Source organism: Peromyscus maniculatus, chromosome 6 (assembly GCF_049852395.1).
Source record: "Peromyscus maniculatus bairdii isolate BWxNUB_F1_BW_parent chromosome 6, HU_Pman_BW_mat_3.1, whole genome shotgun sequence".
NCBI lineage: Eukaryota > Metazoa > Chordata > Mammalia > Rodentia > Cricetidae > Peromyscus > Peromyscus maniculatus.
The window spans coordinates 76,003,754-76,025,660 of NC_134857.1; the positions used below are offsets into that span (position 1 = coordinate 76,003,754).

Consider the following 21,907-nt stretch of genomic DNA (forward strand, 5'->3'; position numbering starts at 1 on the left):
GAGAGTTTAACTCGGCCATTTCTGCGGGGCTTAGTAAAGCCCCCCAAACGTAAGCTGAGTAAACGGATTAACTAGTCCTCGCCCACTGGCGAGGGGTGCTTCCCTCTAACACGAGGGTTGTTTTGATGGCCTTTGTAAGCATGCTCAAGACTCAAGACACAGGTCTACAGCAGAGAGACTGGGAGGTGCCTCGTTACTGCTTTACAGTTCAGCCTGGGAGATTCTGGGGCCTGGGAGACTTAAATTGGAGACTCCATCACAGACAAAGAATGAAGGGGAGGAGTAGAACCCAGGCTTGTTTATCTCCCACTGGAACAGATGCCTCTGTCTGGCCTCACCTATCAGCCACTGTGTGGGGCCACAAAGGTTTCCTAGTGAGATCTGAGCCTGCCTTACACAGTAGGGCTGCATTAGGGGATGGCTGGACCATGTGCGAGGTTCCAACATCTTTTGCTCCACCCCTGGGCATTCCTTTAAAAGCCCTTTAGTAGAGACAGAAGGGGCTGGTGGGTTTTGACCCAGGCCCTCCCGAGGCTCTCCTGTGTTTCTGTCTCTCTCCTCCATATTTCTATCTACACATTTCTCACTTCTCCCTGCTCAAGGGTACCCTGGGGGAGAAAGTGGGAGTCGGCCTCCCTCACCACTGGACTGGAAATACCAGAGGACACTGAGCCAGGGTCAGGAGAGGAGGCAGGATTGCCATTTGGAAAGGCTCCGGCAAATGGTGTCTAGTAAGAAGGAAACTGTGCTGGGTGCCCTATAGGAACCGGTCAGGTGATCTTTGCTCATTTTCAACTCTAGTATGAAGGGAAAATAACCCTGCTAAAATTATACACCACACTTCTCCCATGTAGATCAGTAGATCTGTCTGCAAAGAGAAAACACGGTATTTGCCAAACCTAATTTTGTTTCCCAGGGCTATTGTGACTTTTCAAATATCTATTTAGGGACTTTGATGAGTCATTGCTCAGAATGCTTAAAAATTATGGGCAACGAACATATTGGTAGCTGTATCCTAAATTTAGACTATGTTTAAAAACAATGAGACAAAAAGAATGCCTTTTCTTGTCTAGATTTTAAAAAAATCAATCTCACCTAAAAACAAACTAAAAAATCTTGTGTGGAGCTAGAATCCAATCCAGTTCAGTTAAATTCAATTTAATAAACTGAGCATGACTGTGACCTGCATTGAACTACATGTGCACAGGACCGCAGTGATGAGCCCTGGCTTAAGGGCTGTCGGAGCCAGATACACAAGCACATCTGGGCGGGCGGGGTGTGCGGCATAAACAGCCAGCGCTGGACGGACTGACGGCCAGCTCTGCTGCTCTCAGTCTGTGCTATCATCACCAGGTGCTTTCCCAGCTCTGCAGATGGAAGGGGGAGCGAGGAGGCTGACTCTGGGAAAGCAAACCTGGAAAACACACAGAAAAGCAGGCACTGGGCTAGAGACGGCTAAGAGCACTTCCAGAAGTCCTGGGTTCAGTTCCCAGCACCCACAAAATGACTCACAAACATCTGTCACTCCAATTCCAGGGATTCCGATGCCTCTGCATACATGCAGGCAAACACAAAACAAAAATCAGCCGGGTGGTGGTGGCGCATATCTTTAATCCCAGCACCCAGGAGGCAGAGGCAGGCGGATCTCTGTGAGTTCGAGGCCACCCTGGGCTACAGAGCGAGATCCAGGAAAGGCACCAAAACTACACAGAGAAACTCTGTCTCGAAAAATCAAAAACCAACCAACCAACCAACCAAACAAACAAACAAAAAAAATCAGTCCTTTTAAAATGCTTGGTATCGTCTTTACTTTCTAGTCTCTAGTAACAGCAGAAACCAACACTCAGAGCATTAATGTTCTGTTAATTACTAGGCAGTTCCTATGAATAACTGTTCCTAAACAATACTTCAACAATACTACACACGTATGCACAGATCTAAGTCAGCATCTTTATCCTTCTCACTACAGTCCGGAGGCAGACATTACACGGGAGGAGGAGGGAGAGGGAGAGGCTGACCTGCAGGACTAACATTATGTGATGTATATGCACACTGAAATGGCTAGTGAGTTGCTCTGGGCAACGGCGCTCGATGCCAAGCCTGGTCCCGAGTCTGATCTTGGGATGCACGTGGTGGAAAGGGAGAACTAATGCCCGCAAGTTGTCTTCCAATGTCCACACGTGTGCCATGCTATGCATACCCCTTCCTTATACACACTAAGTAATGTAATTTAAAAAAGCCTAAATGTGTAGTTTTTATGTCTTTATGGACCATGTAAGAAGGAACAGCATTAATTCAAGTGTGGTGTACACACAGAACCCCACTTGGGGTTTTCTGTTTTCCTGAAAACCTTTAACTTTCCTGCTCCAACTAACTTTATTTATTAATTTAATTCTTCTTTACGTATCTCCCAAGCATATGAAAATGGATACTCCAAAAGACATGTCACATTTTTTGTGTCCTTGCGTGTCCCTAGGACTAATCATATTCTAATTTGAGCAATAGAGGTTTGCTGAATTCCCTGGCTGGAGCCTGAGATCCTGGAAGAAAGGCACATCCTGTTCACCCTGTTTTCTCTCCTTGGATGCTGGCGTACAGCGCTCGCTCGAAGCATCATCTTCTACGCTCTCAGACAGTGCCGTCACATCAAGCAGACACTCTTGCACCACATTTCTTTTGCTCTTTGAAAGAAGCAACAGCAAGAGCAAAATAAGCAAAACAACAGACGCTCTCTGGTTTCAGCGGCAGGAGACCCAGAGGAGACTGGTTTGTCCACGGAAGGACGAAGGGACGGCACTGAAAGATGCGCGGACAAGGCCACAGCATGATGGAGATCGATCTTACAGGCAATGCCTACTGACAGAAGTGCAGCGCTGCTTCTGTTGTGATTAAACCAAGCAAAACTAAACGTCGTTTAGAAATCCATTTCCTACGGATAAAGATGCACATTCCTGCATCAAAGCCAGGGAAGAGAAGGGCTGTGACTGGAGAGGAGCATGGGAGTGCTGGCCAATGTTCTAGTCCTGGAGTAAGGCCGACGGTTCATGCGTTACTGTAGTGTGCTTTCTAACACATATAAGCTATGTCTCTTTTATAAATATCAAATGATAAGCACACAATTGGAGAGGTTTTTAGTGTACAGTTTCTTAGCATCTTTAACATGCTAATGTGAACTGTGACTTTCCAGGAGAGCGTGCGGTCCTTTACAGCTTTGTTGTCTGTACGCTCTCTAAGATGGATCTGTCAGTATCTCCCCAAACATACTTTTCTTTCTTTCTTTCTTTTTTTCCGAGACAGGGTTTCTCTGTGTAGCTTTGGTGCCTGTCCTGGATTTCGCTCTGTAGCCCAGGCTGGCCTCGAACTCACAGAGATCCACCTGGCTCTGCCTCCCGGCTTCTAATTTCTATCTTTACTGATACTCAACTTAGGAAAGAAAGAACAAAGCTCCTGACTCTATTTCTTCTCTCACTGGAAGGACCGGGACTCTGGATGGGTCCAGCACTGTGTGGGACTCACTGTGCACCACATGCAGAGGGAGGAAGGAGAAAGGCCCTCAGGCCCTGCAAGGGAGATGGACTCCAGGGGAAAGAACTGCTGTGGATCTGTCATGCAGGTCCAAGAGGGAGTCGGCGAGGAGAAGACAGACCCACAGACACACTGTCTTACCACTGCAAACACCCAAGACCACAGCGTTTGTCAGAGCAACCGTAACTATAGGAACAGAATTAAAATTCTGGCACTCAAGAGGTAGAGGCAGGAAGATCAGGAGTTCAAGGCCAGCCTGTGCTACATAAGACATGTCAAAAAAAAAACAAAAAAACAAAAACAAACAAAAAAAACCCCAAAAAACAAAAAAACAACAACAATTAAAAAGAACAACAGCAAAACCCGTTTCTGGCTCGCAAGTTAGAATTTTAAGATGTTTACACCCTCTAGGCAGTCATTTCTTCACATTGCTGCTGGCACAGAGGTAGGGCTTTAATACCAGCTCTGTACTTCCCAGATGAGCCAAGCAAATCATTTAATATTCCCCGGGTTTTCATCTGGAAGGTGGATCACAATGACCTTACTTCTTGGATCAGGAGGGTAGATGAGATAATATCCATAGTGAAGGAAGTATTCTAGCACCTGGTTCATGCTCAGCTGATAGCCCACATGGATTGTGCATAAGGATGCATATGAGATATTGATACCAGTTTCTAAGAGTGAGAACTTACGAAGACTATCAGTCAGGGGCTGAGGACCTGCTGAGGCAGTCAGGTACTTTCTTAGCATGTATTGAGCCCTGGGTTCAATGCCCAGCACTGCATACAACAGGTATAGTACTGCACACATGTACTCTGAGCACCCAAGAGGTGGGAAAAGGCCATCCTTAGCTATATAGCAATTTGAATGCCAGTTGGGCTACATGAGATCCTGCATCAAAAAAAATTGTCAAATATGTCTCATGATAGCTCCTAAATTGGTACATAATAAATATTTGTTAATGTAGAAAAAAAACTGATGATTGGTCAATCAAACAATATGATTCCATTAATAAAAATGGCATAGATAAGTATTTTTTATTGAAAATACATTGTCTTTTATTTAAAAATAGCTTGTGTGGCACCATATACCTTTAATGTCAGCATTCAAAAGACAGAGGCAGGGAGATTGAGAGTTCAAGACCAGTCTGGGCTGCATAGTGAGAGCCAGAATCTGAAAACCAAAGGCCAAGGGAAAAGGTGTGTATATGTTCACTGGTAAAGACTATGCCCCAGGACAGCGGCAGCAACCCTTGGGGTGGCATTTCATATTTTAGTGTCTTATTTTGGTTTGTATTTGTTATTAATATTTTAAAGATTTATTTATGTGTGTGCAGTGCCTGCAGAGGCCAGAAGAAGGTCCTCTGGAACTGGAGTTATGGATGGTTGTGTGCTGTCAGGTGGGTGCTGGGAACTGAACCTGGATCCCAGGCAAGAACAAGTGCTCTCTCTTATGCAGTCTCTCTAGTCCCTAGCTATATATATATATTTTTTTTCCGAGACAGGGTTTCTCTGTGTAGCTTTGGAGCTTGTCCTGGAACTTGCTCTGTAGACCAGGCTGGCCTCGAACTCACAGAGATCCACCTGCCTCTGCCTCCCGAGTGCTGAGAGTAAAGGTGTGTGTCACCACTGCCCAGCCCCTGTATTATTATTTTTTTATATGACTTGTATATTGTTCTTATGGGGGAAAGTTGTCTTTAGTTAGTGTATACATAAATTAGAATCAGGAGACACGCTTAGGTTTGAGTCCTAGTTAAAGTCAACGTCACCTCCCAAGTGTCTACTTTTCGGTTAGATGTAAGCCCGCACCGGCACAGAGCACAGCTTCCTCTCCAGTACCTTGAACAGAATTTCACACGTGCTCAGGACTAAGGAAAAGCTGGTCAGTGGTTCTGATGCTTTCAAAGGGACCCTGAAAGGGCCCAAAGCAAAGAAGAACCCTGGTGTCTGGATTCCTTTCTCTTTGAAATGCAAATTCTGTCATAGTATCCTAATTTTTCTGTAAATAATTCAGGGATTGAACCAACTGTGGTTACAAGAGAAGGACCAGGTTTCTAGTGTTACTCGTTAAGGTAGGATCTGTAATGCACTTGCTGACAGCCTGCGCCAGCCCCTCGGGCTTCAAGTCTACACTGCTTCCAAACCTTCATCCGCTGCCATTAATTCATCACATTAATTATCTCTATTTCAATTTTATTTGGTGTGACAAACACCTTAAAATGAAATGATTCTGGTTCCTCGCTTTTATATGATTTTCTCACTGGGCAGAAGGCTTCATGTTTTGCTTACCTCACAAGTGACATTTAAAAGCAAAGGATCTGAAAAAGTACAGTAGGTAAACCTTCCCAACTCTTCCTTCAGTGAGTGTTCTGGTGCCCAGGGAGAGGCAAACTGGACTCAGTTTCAGCTCCGTCACTGGCTGGATTCATGACTTCTATATTATCTGTTTCCTCACCCAAAAACGCGGTGTCATTGGGATGGTATGGAAATAGAACAAATGGGCCCAAGCACGGTGGGGCACGCCTTTGATCCCAGCACTCGGGAGGCAGAGGCAGGCGGGTCTTCAAGTTCAAGTCCAGCCTGGGCTACAGAGTGAGTTCCAGGATAGCCAGGGCTGTGTAGAGAGACCCTGTCTCAAAAAACAAACACAGAGCCAGGCGGTGGTGGCGCACGCCTTTAATCCCAGCACTCGGGAGGCAGAGGCAGGCGGATCTCTGTGAGTTCGAGGCCAGCCTGGGCTACCAAGTGAGTTCCAGGAAAGGCTCAAAGCTACACAGAGAAACCCTGTCTCGAAAACCACCCCCCCCCAAAAAAAAAAACCAAACACAGGAACAAAACCCAAACTGCAAGTGTTTAGTGTCACAATGTGAGATGCATGGGTGACTGAAAGTGTTCCAGTAGTCATTAAAAACTAAGATGAAGAAATTAAATTATAATGAATAGTTATTCAGCTCATATACCTAAAGATTACCATTACAGCATATAATCAACCTAAAATTATTAATGAGAGATTTTGGTGTTTTTTTTTTTGCATTTCTCTTTGAAATTCAAAACGTCTTTTATACTTGCAATGCACCCCAAATCTGACTAGCCACGGTCAAGCGCTCAAGTTACACCTGGCTGGAGACCACGATATCAGAGAGCACAGGTGTACTGTATTAAAGTAACGTGCAGCACACAGTAGGTGCACACTGTAATTTAGTCCTTTGTGCTACAGTTTCTTTTTAAAAAGGATTTTTATTATTTTTCAAGTTATGTATGTGTCTGTGAGTAGGTACGTGCCTGTGAGAGCAGGTGCCCATTGAGGCCAGAAGAGGACACTGGATCCCCTGAGCTGTAGTTACCGGTCATCATCTGATGTGGGTGCTGGGCACTAAACTTGGGTCCTCTCTAAGAGCAGTATCATTTGTAACCACTGGGCCACCTCTCCATCCCTCTACTGCCCTCCTTAGGAACTGCTGGGGTCCGGTGGTCATGGGGTCTGACATTCACCCACACTGCACTACACAGCAGGAAAGCAAGCCGGTGCCCAGGTCTAGGAAACACGTCGGTCTGGTGCTCCAGGGCTCTGCTTCCCAGACTTGACTCTGCCGCACGCACTGCTGGAGTCTGAGGTCCAGCCTGGCAATGCAGGCAGGTCCCCTGCACTCGGCTGTATCCCTGGCCTACCTTTCCATTTTAAAACTGAGAGAGAATTCACAGATAGTAAAACTCCGACTTTCAGGGTATCATTTGATGAGTCTGACTAATGAGTGCAGTCAGATAACAACCCCATAATAAAGACAGGACATTGCTACGACCTGAGCAGAGGCTTCTTACAAAGCGGACAGAACTTAATGGGAGCCAGCAAGCTGATCCCATACTTTCTAGTACACAAGTTAACTAAGGTGCTTTCCAGAAATGTTAAGCAAATTTACATTTCTTAAAGCCATCCTTGAAATTGGCATACATTTAAAAATAATCAAGCTTAGGGTCTTTTTTGTATTTATATACATGATATTTGTTGTAGCATTATGTATTTTAAAATGTAAACAATCTACATGCCTGACTATAATGATTAAAGCCATATCTTTACATTTTAATTAAATTAAAATTATTGTAAAGAATGTCGTAAACAACTGAAAATGTTTTCAATATAACAAAAATAACAAAATCAAATATGACCCAGATGTTGTGGCTCACACCTGCAGTCCTAGCACTCTGGGAAACTGAGGCAAAGAGAAAGCTATGAGTCCAAGGCCAGCCTGGACTATGCAGCCATGTTCTGTTGTCAAAAATCTGCCTCCTTGCCCAAAGTAAACCTGGTAGGAATGGTCCACATGATACGATCCTAACTATGTCCAACACGAAAACGCAACCCAAAACCTTGTGAGATGGCTCAGTGGATGAAGGGATAGCCAGAGTTCAAGTGAGGGAACCCACATGGTGGAGAGAAAACCGATCCTGTGAGTGGGCCTCCACATACCATGACGCATGTGACTCCGGCATTAAGTGTTTTTGTTTATCTTTGGGGAAAGAAACAATTCAGAGGAAGACAGAGCCACAGAGGCTCCGACTCACCTCACTTTGAACGGTTTTTGACTTCCTCTACTTTTCTACCGTCTCCAGTAAGTACGGATGAATTATCTGGTGGAAGGGGAAGGCCCGCTTATCTGCTGCTTATACCACCTGCCTTTGCTAGATAGAGGAAGGTAACTGGAAAATGAGGTCTTTAGTTGCTTTGCAGATTTACAGCCACTGAGGGATTAACTGAATCCAATTCAAATTTAACTGAAACAGAGAACCCACTATGTGTCATGACTAGTCCTGACTTGAAAGGGAACCTGGCAGGAAAGGATGGCGTTTGGTGTCAGCTAGCAGGACACATCCTTGTCAAAAGTCTTAAGGAGGAATGAACGGACAGTGCTGGAGACTGAAGTTCAGGGGCTGCTTCTCAGGCCAACTGGCTCATACGTCCATTTCCATCCTGAATCGCATGAAAACAGTGATTTTATTCCATTAGAATGATTACATCCATCCGGGTCAGGTTCTCGGCCCGTGGCTCACACAGCTAAGCTGGTTGCTTCCAGTGAGGACCAGAGCTCTGTCGTGCTGACCGCTTGTGAAGCGGTCGGGCTTTGGTGCTGCTTAGTCAGGCCAGACCAAGACTCTCATCCATCTGCAAGGAAGGGTCGTGTTCTCCCGAAATACAAACGATGGAGACTCAGTCTGCTGTGGGATGTCTTTCTGCATGCTGGGAATATGTGTTGCTCTGATTGGTTGATAAATACAACTGCATTGGCCTATGGCAAGGCAGCTCAGAGGCAGGCAGGAAATCCAAGCAGAGATACGGAGAGAAGAAAGGAGGGGAGAGAGATGCCAGCTGCCACCTAAGGAGCAGCAAGATGCCAGCAGATCAGCAATGCCACAGCCACGTGGAAACTTATAGATTAATAGAAATGAGTTAAGTCGTAAGATTTAGCTAGCAAGAAGCCTGCCACAGGCCATACACTGGTAATTAATATTAAGCCTCTGAATGATTATTTTATAAGTGGCTGAGGGGACGCGGGTGCGGGACCGTGGGGCTGGGTGGGATGAGGGGCCAGGCGGGACCTGAGAAAACTTTCTGGCTACACAATTTATTACAGGTGAATAAATACTAACTACAGTTTACTGCACCTAGGATTCTGCATTTTCATAATTAACAAATGTTCATTTGGGGGAATAACCCTTTTAGTTCACATTAACTTCTAAAAAGTCTTCTAAAAGATGTATTTACTTTTTATTTATGTGTATGTGTGCTCCTGAGTGAGATCATGTGTACCAATTCATGCTAGTGCCGGTGGAGGCCAGAAGAGGGACTTACAGGCAGTTGTTAGAGGCCTAGTATGTGTGTTGGGAACTGAACCTGGGTCTTCTGCAAGACCATAGCATTGTTAACTACTGAGTAATGTTTCCAGCCCCTCACATCAGCTTTGGTAGCTAAAATGACATTCACACCCTAAGTGATGACTTTTCTTAAACCTACAATGTACAAAGGCTCATATAGAAATGTTCTGAGTAGGATTATTCACAGGAGCCCAAAGAGGAAAAGTATTCAGATATCATATAATGTACATGCATACAGTGAAATATTCAGTCACAAAGGGGAATCAAGTATGCTATTACAACATGGGTGAGCCTCAGAAGATTTTGCTAGTGAGAGAAGCTACTCAAAAGAAAACATAATTCCACTTATAACCTATGTAAAGAAGAGACACCTGTGTGGACAGAAAACAGATTAGGGCTAGAGTTGGGAGATTCTTTAGGGGATGATAAAAATGTTCTAAACTAGACTATAATGATGCTTGCACATATTTGTAAATATGCTGAAAATCAATGCGCTATGCACTGGGTCATTTGTGTGATATGATTACTATGCCTCAACAGAGCCATTAAAAAAATGACAACCCAGGCTGGAGAGAGCCTCGGTGGGTAGAAGCACTTGCAACTCTCCCACAGGACCTGACTTCAGTTCCCGGCACCCACATTGTGAGGCTCATGGCTGCCTGTAATCCATTCCCAGAGGATGGATTGCCCTCTTCTGGCTGCCATGGGCACCTCTCCACAAGTGGCATACACTCATACAGACACATACACATGAAAACAAAAAACATCCCAACTAATCTACCCTGTTCTCTAACTCACAGTGAAAATCGGTCGTTGTAAGGTCTACATGGTCTTTTATGATACCCTAGTGGTATCTAACTGCATATCCTCACACTTCCCACTACACACAGACTCACCAGCATTTGTGGCTTCCCCAATACACTGCACGATTCGGCCCCAGGATACAGTGCTAACTGGGCCCAGGCTGCACTGCACGATTTTGCCCCAGGATACAGTGCTAACTGGGCCCAGGCTGCACTGCACGATTTTGCCCCAGGATACAGTGCTAACTGGGCCCAGGCTGCACTGCATGATTCCATCCCAGGATACAGTGCTAACTGGGCCCAGGCTGCACTGCATGATTCCACCCCAGGATACAGTGCTAACTGGGCCCAGGATACAGTGCTAAGTGGGCCCAGGCTGCTTTCTTTCTGTATTGGCTTGGCTTCCTTCTTCTGTCTGTGCACAAATGACCTGCTAACAAGGTTTTCCTGGCACCATACTGAAGAGCGTGACCCACTCTGTCTGCAAGCAGTATCAACTTCCCCTTACCTTGTATTACGCGCGCCTTCACAGTACAGATCACGTGCTGATTTACTATGAAATGTATTCGCTCACTGAGCTTGTCTCCACATCCTTTGCTCACTAACTATCAGAGCAAACAAACCACGGTCTTATAACGTTCTCACGTGTTCACTAGATATTTATCTAGAACTCTTGGGGGAAATGGCTGTTGGCTAGTCTGTGTAGATGTTGGTGACAGGACTTATGGTTCTATGTTAATGACTCATGCAGTAGCCACTTCATAGAAGGTGAAATTTGGCATTTATACCCCTAACTGATGACAGAGTATGCTAACGTGACTAATGGAACAAACGAATGCTAGTCCTGTAAGATGGGCTCTGCTAAGGCAGGAGGCAAGAGCCTGCATGGGCCCCCGAGACATATGGCCCGGGCCAGACGGCTGCCCGTGCTCAGGCACTGCAGGGCCTAACAGTCACGAGATACTTCTCACTGTATTTAGAAAGCAGCGTTATTAGGAATTTGGCCCTGGAGATCATTATCTCCTGTGAAAACACTTGGTATCTGGGTTACATACTTTTCTGTTGCTGTGATAAACCCCATGACCAAGGCAAGTTATAAAGAAAGTGTTTATTTAGGTTACAGTTCCAGAGGGTTAGAGTCCACGACGGAGGAGAGAAGGTATGGAGGTGTAAAGGCGTGGCGGCAGGAACAGCTGAGGGCTCACGTCTCAGACTCCAAACAGGAGGCAGAGAGAACTAGCTGGAAATGGTGCGAATCTTTTGAAACCTCAAAGCCTGCTTCAGGTAACAAACCTCCTCCAACAAGGCCATACTTCCTAATTCTTCCCAAACAGTTCCACTAACTGGGAACTAAGTTTTGAAACATGAGGCTATGGGGGCCGTTCCCATTCAGACCACCACATTCTCTTAGCAGCAAATGGCCTCCTTCTATTTGAACTGGCGTTTAGATCTGACCTAAGACAATCACATCCGATCAGAGAAGAAACATGTCATGTGACCACAGAAGGCCTGCTCATCAGAACCCTGCTTCATTATAGCCAGAACTTCACTGTAAAAAAATAATACCAGCCAGGCGGCGGCGGTGGCGGTGGCGCACATCTTTAATCCTAGCACTTGGGAGGCAGGGGCAGGCGGATCTCTGTGAGTCTGAGGCCAGTCTGGTCTACTGGATGGAGTTCCAGGACAGGCTCCAAAGCTACACAGAGAAACCCTGTCTCAAAAAACAAAAACAAGGGGGCTGGAGAGATGGCTCAGAGGTTAAGAGCACTGGCTGCTCTTCCAGAGGTCCTGAGTTCAATTCCCAGCAACCACATGGTGGCTCACAACCATCTGTAATGAGATCTGGTACCCTCTTCTGTATACATAATAAATAAAAATCTTAAAAAACAACAACAACAACAAAACCCAGACAAGCCAGGTGGTGGCGGCACACACTTTTAATCCCAGAATTCTTAAAAGAAGAAATTGCTTAAGAAAGAGACAATTAACTGGGTATGGTAATGCACATCTATAACGCCAGCCGTTGAGAGGCTGACTGAGGCAGGAGGATTGTTGTAAATTTGAGGTCAGGTTAGGGAAAAAAGTGAGACCCTGTCTCAAAAAGACAAAAATGAATATACACTCAAACAAAATGTTTTTGTTAAAAAAAAAAAGTAATGTGTCCCTGTTAATTCTGCTGTGGTAATAAACCATTATATTATTATTATTATTATTATTATTATTATTATTATTATTATTATTATTATTATTTTGAGACAGTGTTTCTCTGTGTAGCCCTGGCTGTCCTGGAAATCACTCTCTACATCAAGCTGGCCTCAAACAGAGATCCACCTGCCTCTGCCTCCCTGGTGCTGTGATTAAAGGCGTGTGCCCCCCTCCCCCAATAAACCATTATTTTTTAATATGGTTCTCTCCCTCTTGGTTATTTGTGTCTAAGCTGCCATGGTAGAACAGCCAATGGCTCCTGTCTGAAAGACTTAAAAAACAAAACAAACAAACAGACAAAGGCCACCTAAATGATGCCTTTGAACGGCAACCTGAGGTTCAGATTGAACTAACATCGATTTCTGTTTAAGCCCTGAAGTAGAAAGCCAGGTCCGATGGCATATGTCTGTAATTCCTGTACCGGGAGGCAGAGGTAGGAGGATCGTTCTCAAGCTACAGAGTGGCTCCCAGGTTCTGTTCTAAATGGAAATGGTGGGGATGGGGTGGCACACGTATTTCCAGGTACCTTCTGGCTTAAAATGAAGAAACCTGCTCAAGGCGCTAGGTCAGAAAACAAACCAGGGGACAAGAAAACCACCCCGTCGGTGAACCAGCACAGGGACACCGCGCTTCTCTGGATGTCCAGGTCCCGGGTTCTCAGCACCGCCCCACGCTCCCCACCCCGCCAGGGAACCTGCACAGGGACACCGCGCTTCTCTGGATGTCCAGGTGCTGGGTTCTCAGCACCGCCCCACGCTCCCCACCCCGCCGGGGAACCAGCACAGGGACACGGCGCTTCTCTGGATGTCCAGGTCCCGGGTTCTCAGCGCCGCCCCACGCTCCCCACCCGGTCGGGGAACCAGCACAGGGACACGGCGCTTCTCTGGATGTCCAGGTGCTGGGTTCTCAGCGCCGCCCCACGCTCCCAAACACTGCAAAACCCAGACAGAAAGATTTCTATCGCCAAAACACATCTTAGTCCTGGGATGCCCCAGGGAGGGAGGAAACTGGCTTTCTACCCCCGCCCCCCATGGGGTCCTAGGCTGGGCTTGAACTTGAAGTTCTCTGCCTCTGCTTCCTGAGGGCCGAGGTTGCAGGTGTTTGCCACTGTGCCCGGCGTTTCTATTGTTGGCCAGTGTTGTTCACAGCTAAGATTTCATTTCAATTTACAGAAGACAGTTATTAAATTTACCATGAGAAGGGTAAAGGAGCTTGTGATTTTTTAAAAAGCAGATCAATTTTGACCCATTTATCCTGTACGTAAGGTAACTTCCTCCAGATCATAAACCATGGTAAGTGGTGTTTCTAAGATTCATCTGCAGAGTAAATCTGTGGTAGGCCCAGATTTTATTTAAGATTGCAAAGATCAGGGAATCCAAGTGATCTGTATCCACCGAAATTCCACAAGAATCATGTCCCAGTCTGTAAAGACAGTGGCTTCTGTCTTGACATCCCACTCACGAGACACAGGATATGAGTCTTTCCTGTTTACTGGGGCACTCATTATTTCAATCCCTGGGAGACGGTCCATACCATCTCTTACACAGTTCTAAGTCTAACAGGAGGGCATTCGTTATGGCATATCTAAAAGTAGACTGCTTTCTCATCTCCATAGTTTCCCAAAATCATACCACGCTGCAGAGTCCTTGAGATCAAGGCTGTGTCACTGTCATCTAGTCCTCTGGGCCTTTCTTAAGAAATAACCTATGCATCACAAAACAATCTACAGAAACAAAGTACTCCACTTATTCTCTCCATATTACAGTTCATAGTACAAGCTCATAAGCAGCCATACTATATCTAGCTATAGTTTTTTTCTCATAAAATATTAGCATTTCTCCTACCTAGAGTCTGGGAGTATCCCTCCTCTTTCCCCACATGAATGCTATGCGCAGGCTCTACCACTGAGCCGCATCCTCAGCACTAGGCCTTCAATTGTTTAAGAGACAGAAAGTCAGTGGGGTATATACTCAGTTCTTCTTGAGGCTGAGGCAGGAGGATTGCTTGAGCCCAAGGAGTTTAGGGCCACCCCGAGCCACAGAGTTCCCTGGCTTGGAACGAAACAACAACAAAAGGAGCAGGGGATTATTTGACAACCTAGTGATTCCTCAGATAGTGTACACTCATCATGGGAACCAAGCCTTCCCACGAAAAGTTGAATTTTCATATTTTTTAAATAAGTAATTTTTTAATTACTTAAGCCTTTGTAATAATAGCCTTTGAGATTTCAATAATGATAATTTCTTGTTATTAATTAATTAATTTTACTATTTATTGGCTGCAGACTATATATAAAAGCAAACTATAAAGATCTAATATTGGATCATTTATCAATTATAAACATTAATTTTCCCCTCTCAGTTTGGCAATTGCCATAGCAAGTCCCTCTTCCTAAGGCTTCATTTATCAGCCCTTCTGTTGCAGGTCATCTACTCAGTGGAAATGTTTAGCATGCTCTCAGTCAGACAAAGGAATACCGAAGTTAGCTGCAGTCAGGCGACCCAGAGGCTTTTTCCAGGGCTGTCTTATTTCTTTTCTTTTATTAGTTCTTTGAGAATTTCATCCACTGTATTTTAATTATATTCACCCTCCCTCCCTCAACTTGTCCCAGACCCACCCTCCTTCCCTTCCCACTCAACTTTGTATCTTCCACACCTTCACCTCCAGGCCAAAGTGCGCTGCCCAAATACTTTTGGAGGTGCAGCCTGCTACTGGGGTGTAGCTGACTTACGAGGGGCTACCCTCTTAAGAACTGACCGTTCCTCTCCCAGCAGCCGACAAGGCCGCCATGACCACTGGTGTAACAGTGGCACAAATGCTGTGGACGTAACTAGACACTTCCGCTTGGCTGTAGGACCTGCTCCACAAGATGAGACCTATGCCTGGCACCATCTGGGGACTCTTCTTTCCTAACTTCACACAGAAGATCGTTTGCTTAGTAACTCTGACACTATTTTATGAAAAAATTTAAATTAGTTTTTTTAAACAGTAAAGTGAAATTTTACTCAAAGTACTATTAATTAGTTAAACGCATCTAAAAATACGCATTTTTATTTACATTGGTAAGACTATTTTACTAGGATGTTCATCTATAATTCTTTGTGATCCTACTTATCTTTTTTTTTTTTTTTTTTTTTTTTTTTTTCGAGACAGGGTTTCTCTGTGTAGCTTTGCGCCTTTTCCTGGAACTCACTTGGTAGTCCAGGCTGGCCTCGAACTCACAGAGATCCGCCTGCCTCTGCCTCCCGAGTGCTGGGATTAAAGGTGTGCGCCACCACCGCCCAGCGATCCTACTTATCTTAAAAGTGAGATGTCGATGTTTAATTTTATACTTCTAATATTTCAGAAGGGAAGATGCTTTCTTAGGCCATGGAGCTACAAAGACTCAGTAGAAAATATAACTGTCAGAAAGAGCATTTAAAGTGTTTAAAGGTCATGCCGGGCGGTGGTGGCGCACGCCTTTAATCCCAGTACTTGGGAGGCAGAGCCAGGCGGATCTCTGTGAGTTCGAGGCCAGCCTGGTCTACAGAGTGAGTTCCAGGAAAGGCGCAAAGCTACAGAGAAACCCTGTCTTGAAAAACCAAAAAAAGTGTTTAAAGGTCAATCAATAGTTTGACCACTAATATAAAAGTCTATTAAAAGCAAAGATTATCTACATATCCTTGAGAGAACTTACTTGGATCAAGAAGATGAAACACTATCTGTCTGCCAGCAGGCTCTGACAGAACCTTCTGAACCTGGATTTTGAGGTATTAGAGAACAGTGCAGGCTCAGAGACACTTGAGATGTACTCAGGAAGAACAGCACAGCGCAGGCTCAGAGACCCTTGAGATGTACTTAGGAAGAACAGCACAATGGGCTCTGGCTTCCAGTCTCATCTCTGCCTCTCACTTGTCAATTATATATCAGGATTAGATGGCTATGCCTAAAATATTTAGTACTGTCCTTAGCACACAGTATATATTCAGTAATTATTAAATGCATCACTGTTTTATCAGCAGCAAAGGGAAAAACCAGAACAAATGATTGTGACAGTATTAAGTCACTTCTAAGTCACTTCTATGCCAAAAAACATCCAAGTTTACCTCATTAGCCACTGAGTTAGTTATGAGACTTCAAGTTCATCACTTTAGGATGCAATTATCAGCCAGAAGTTTGAAAATGAAATATAATGTCACAACTATTTTATATGCTCCCCAAATCCTAACTGTTAATTCACTGACATGTCCATTTCTGGACTTAAGGAAGAATATATACAGGAAAGATTCTCTTACAGCAAAACACATAGGGAGGCAAGAGAAAATTACAAACATACTTAAGTGCACATCTAAACGCTTAAAAAGCAAGAGGAGATGGGGTGGTTACTCATCCTTTAGTTCCAGGACTCAGGAAGCAGAAGCAGTGTGACCTCTGAGTTTAAGACCAGCCAGGGATACATGGTGAGATTCTGTTCCAATAAATAAATAAATAGGAGGAAACTGCAGAGGAATCAGAAATTAGATGGGAAAGTATAAGCCAGACTATTGGATGGGTGCTAGCCAGCATTCTTAAACAAATCACAACTAAGCATTACTGTGTATGTATTATAATAAGTAATGTTGATAAACAAATACTACACAAGGGCATGGACAGGAAATCAGCTTCAGGAGAAATGGAATTAGAATGGAGACTTCCACGTGATACAGAGGCCTCACTAAGAAACGAAACTGAAAATCCTGTGTCCACAATTGGTAACCAGGATGCTTGAACATCAGCTGGTTCTGTTCTCCCACATACTTGAGATTATGGAAGTACTTAAAAGCTCAATTCCTCACTGCATTCTAAAACTCATCCTTGTGCCCATGTAGGGATGTATACACACGTGCACTTACACACACATGTGCAACAACAGTAATCGGAGAGGCCATTCATTTGAGAGGGTGCAGGGGGCGTGGGGGGGCTGAAGGGAAGAAAGAGAAGTGATATAATCATATTTTAATTTAAAAAATTACAGGGCTTGAAAGAAACAAAGAGCTTCAAAGCATGAGAAGAAAGGAGGACATTAACAGAAGTAAGGCGAATTTGAAAAAGAAACAAACAGACTTAAAATATAACATATACTATGCTAAACTAAAAATTCAATGGAGACACTAAACACAGAGTCCTCAGAGCTGGAGAGAGAATACTGGGATTGGAATACTGATCTGAAAAAGTCATTCTGAAGAGCACATAGAGAGTGAAAACAGAGGCGAAGAGATATGAGGGTCCAACACACACCTCACGGGAGTTCTAGGGCAGACCACAGGAGGTGGAACAGTGGTAACATCCGAAGAAATGTGACTAGAATTTTTCCAGAAATTATGCCAAACATGAAATCCTATAAAAAGTAACATATATAAGAATATTTACATGCAGAATATTAAAACTAGAACACCAAAGATAAAAAAGAAAATCTTTAAAAAGCATCAGAAGAAGCCAGGCAGTAGTGGCACACTCCTTTAATTCCAGCACTCAGGAGGCAGAGGCAGGTGGAGATCTAAGTTCAAGGCCAGCCTGGTCTACAAAGTGAGTTCCAGGACAGCCAAGGGCAATACAGAGAAACCCTGTCTGGGGTGGGGGTGGGGGTGGGGGCAGGGAAAGAATCAGAAGATTGCCTTCAAATGAAAAACAATTATAGTGAGAAAAGATTTTTTTCTGTTTTTGACTCAGAGTCTTTTTCTACATAGTCCTAACTGGCTTGAAACTGGCTTTGTGGACCAGGCTGGTCTCAAACTCATAGAAATCCACCTGCCTCTGCCTCAGAAGTAATGGGATTAAAGGAGTGTGCCACCATGCCCAGCCTGAAAGAATATTTGTTGAAAGTAACAAGTGAAAACAATCTATTGACTTTTAAGTGCTAAACAAAAACTATCAGGCTAGAATTATTATTTTTTTTTTTTAAAGTAAGAATTCCCCCTCCCTCTTTCTAAAAAGATTTATTTCTATTTTTATTTGTATGTATGTGTGTACCCTCAAAGGTCAGAAGCTGGAGTTATACGTAGTTATGAGTCACCTGAAGTAGGTGGGATCTGAACTCGGGTCCTCTGGAAGAACAGCAAGTACTCTTAACTGCTGAGCCATCTCTCCGGTTCTCAGCCCAGAATTCTAAACTTAGCTGAAGTGACACATGTTTAGACATATGAAGGTGACTAGCTGCAGGAAGAACGGTGCTTTTTAGTAAAAAGAAAATTTATCAAGAGAAGGCCAGCATGAAGCGATAAACTAGAGGAGAAGGACAAGTCTGTAGGTAAATCCACTGGGGGGAAACTGAGTCAAACTGAGCTTAGACTGTATGGGAGCGGGGTGCAGCTGTATGAGAGACAGCGTTTCTCTGTGTAACAGTCCTGCCTGTCCTGGGGCTCGCTCTGTAGACCAGGCTGTCCTTGAACTCCCAGAGATCCACCTGCCTCTGCCTCCTGAGTGCTGGGACTATTGAGCCATCACGCCTGGCTCAATATTCTTAATTCTACTTACAGAAATTTAAAAATGACTAAGAAGAATCAAAAGAATACCCTAATGGTTAAATGGACAAGGACATTAAGTGTCAATTCACACACAATATGAAGTGTGCGTCAGCAAGTTCTGGACACTGACAAGGAGGCTAAGTGACTGTCCGAGTTCACGAGGGGAGTTAAGGGAAAACTATAAACCCCTGGCAGTTATCCAGCGGTGTGGCCCACACCTTTAATCCCAGCACTTGGGAGGCAAAGTCAGGTGGATCTTTGTGAGTTTGAGGCCAGCCTGGTCTACAGAGCGAGATCCAGGACAGACAGGACAACACAGAGAAACCATTTTGAAAACAACAACAACAACAAAACCCAGGCAGTCCTGTCTTTTAAAAATCTGTGAATGGATAATGACATTCTCTTCAACACTAACAGTATTCATATCTAACTAGAAAAGACAGGCTCTAAAACCGAATCGCAGTGAGACCCCTTCTGGCTCACATGCTAACATGAATGTCCACGCAGACTTGGAAGAAATGTCGGAAGGACGCTGGGTTAAGTGGTTGGGCTGTGGGGGCTTTTCTTTCTCTGTTTACTTTCTGAACTTAAGCAAAACAAAACAGCAACAACAACAACAACAACAACAACAACAACAAAACCCGAAACCCTTTCAGAGTAGGTGTACGGGGTTGGGGATTTAGCTCAGTGGTAGAGCACTTGCCTAGCAAGCACAAGGCCCTGGGTTCGGTCCTCAGCTCCAGAAAAAAAAAAAAAAAGAAAACAGAGTAGGTGTACACTTCCATAAAAAAGGCAAAATTATGTTTAAAAATAAAAATGGTATGCAATGAAAGAACATGTAAGTTTTTTTCATGACTCCAGTTACCTAAACACATCTGTCTCAGCACAGACCCGCTCAGGCCAATCCCTAAAGCCAACCGTCCAGACCTGCTTCTCCAGGAGTCTTTCGACCCCTACTGCCCAGTTACTATTCCTAAAACAATCTAAGCTTCCTGTAACTTTGATACTTAAAAACTTCACTATTTTGTGTTCTTACATAAGAAAATAAAAATGCCTCAGCTCCACACCCTAGCCTTTCCCACTTACGGTGTATAATCCAACTGTTTACCTTGCTACCATATTCTGGATAGTCGGGCCTGTAGTTCTGTGTCTGCGCACACTGCCTACGACGTATGTGACTTGCTCCTGGAGTTAGCTGGAAATAGAGCATGCTCTCCCTTCATATACTCATGTTTTATGTACGGCCCTGCTTATACACCTCCTCCTCCTGAGACACTGACAGTTCCCTAAGACGCTTGAAGAATCCACAGTTCGTTCGTTCTCTCTCTCTCTCTCTCTCTCTCTCTCTCTCTCTCTCTCTCTCTCTCTCTCTCTCTCTCTCTCTCTCTCTCTCTCGGCTCTCACTTCCTTCCCTCTGTTCTGCATTTCCTGATAGCTAGGCCTGAGACAGACTCTTTGCTTGTCTCTGTAGTCCTCTCTTCTTCTTTTGTTAACTGAACGAAGTTAACCAAACAGACACACCCAATGCCAGCAGTGGCGCTCAACATGTTCAGCTGTTTTCAAAGGGCCTGTCTGGTTGGTTATTAGATATTTTCCTTCTCTGAGCATCCACAATGCAGTCCAGCATGGCTGGCGCCTCACAAGCTTAGCTCCTCACCTCACAGACGCCGCCTTCTCAAGAAGGTGCTGCCGGGGCCAGAGCGTTGTGCTTTACTGCAGTTTGGTGACCACTCTTTGTAAGACCCCGGGAACTGGAACCCAGCCTTTACCTTTTGGTGTTGTGTATGGTTGTGCCCCCCAGGACGATCCTCACTCCAGGAGTGGTACGGTTCAGGTTATAAACCGTCAGCGCCTCTTCATAGGTGGCTCCTCCAATAACAAACACGATGATGTCCTGAGGCCTGTGAAGATGAAGACAGGAGAGAACGTCACAGGCTAAGACATAAAAGGGGGCAAAGATTTGTTATTAGCACACACGCAGTTTCAATTTCTAACCCCCCCACCCTGTTTTTGGTGAAGGAAGCAGAATTAAAGCAGAATAAAGGGTTTAAAAAAAGTTTTAATTATCTCAAATTGGCAGGAAACAGAGAGAAATGCTGAATAGTGATTTGCTTTCTGCTTATGAGCGGATGTCTTATTTCTGTGCTGGGGATTTCAGAATAGCACAATGGTGTTTGCTGGAACCAAATGCAAAAATATTCTTTTATGTTCAAGAGTCTGCGGAGTGCTGTGCTGCAGCATGCTTTCAATAAGCAGCCATTTATGCTGTGCCACACAGCTCCTTCATCGACAGCGCCGTACAGAGCACTTAGATACAGTGCTGTGATTGTGGCCCCTGCCCAAGGACTCTGAGCAGCTAGCAGAATTCTAGTACACTGGGGGGTCCCTATGCCGTAGGACCAAAATCATTTCTATGATGATTCCATAAAAGATCAGGACACAGGGCTGGAGAGATAGCTCAGCGGTTAAGAGCACTGGCTGCTCTTCCAGAGGTCCTGAGTTCAATTCCCAGCAACTGCATGGTGGCTCACAGCCATCCATCGTGGATCTGATACCCTGTTTTGGAATAAAGGAGTACATGCAGATAGAGCACTCATATACATAAAATACATAAATAAAATCTTAAAAAAGAAGAAGCCGCATAAACTAACAGTATGACCCCCTTCTTCCGTGTTCTTTGGTACTAAGAAGTGCACAGCTGGGGTCAGACACTGGTCACTGATGCACAGCTGGGGTCAGACACTGGTCACTGATGCACAGCTGGGGTCAGACACTGGTCACTGATGCACAGCTGGGGTCAGACACTGGTCACTGATGCACAGCTGGGGTCAGACACTGGTCACTGATGCACAGCTGGGGTCAGACACTGGTCACTGATGCACAGCTGGGGTCAGACACTGGTCACTGATGCACAGCTGGGGTCAGACACTGCTCACTGATGCACAGCTGGGGTCAGACACTGCTCACTGATGCACAGCTGGGGTCAGACACTGGCCACTGATGCACAGCTGGGGTCAGACACTGG

The 21,907-nt window shown here is 44.8% G+C and overlaps 1 protein-coding gene across 1 annotated transcript in view; it reads right to left on the reverse strand.

Moving 5' to 3' along the window:
- Nucleotides 1-21,907, reverse strand: part of Vps45 (vacuolar protein sorting 45 homolog) — a 63,603-nt gene that overhangs the window by 1,379 nt on the left and 40,317 nt on the right. The window contains exon 14 of the mRNA XM_006982565.4: nucleotides 20,652-20,783. Within this exon, the coding sequence (XP_006982627.1) occupies nucleotides 20,652-20,783 (132 nt within the window). The remainder of the gene's footprint in view (nucleotides 1-20,651; nucleotides 20,784-21,907) is intronic.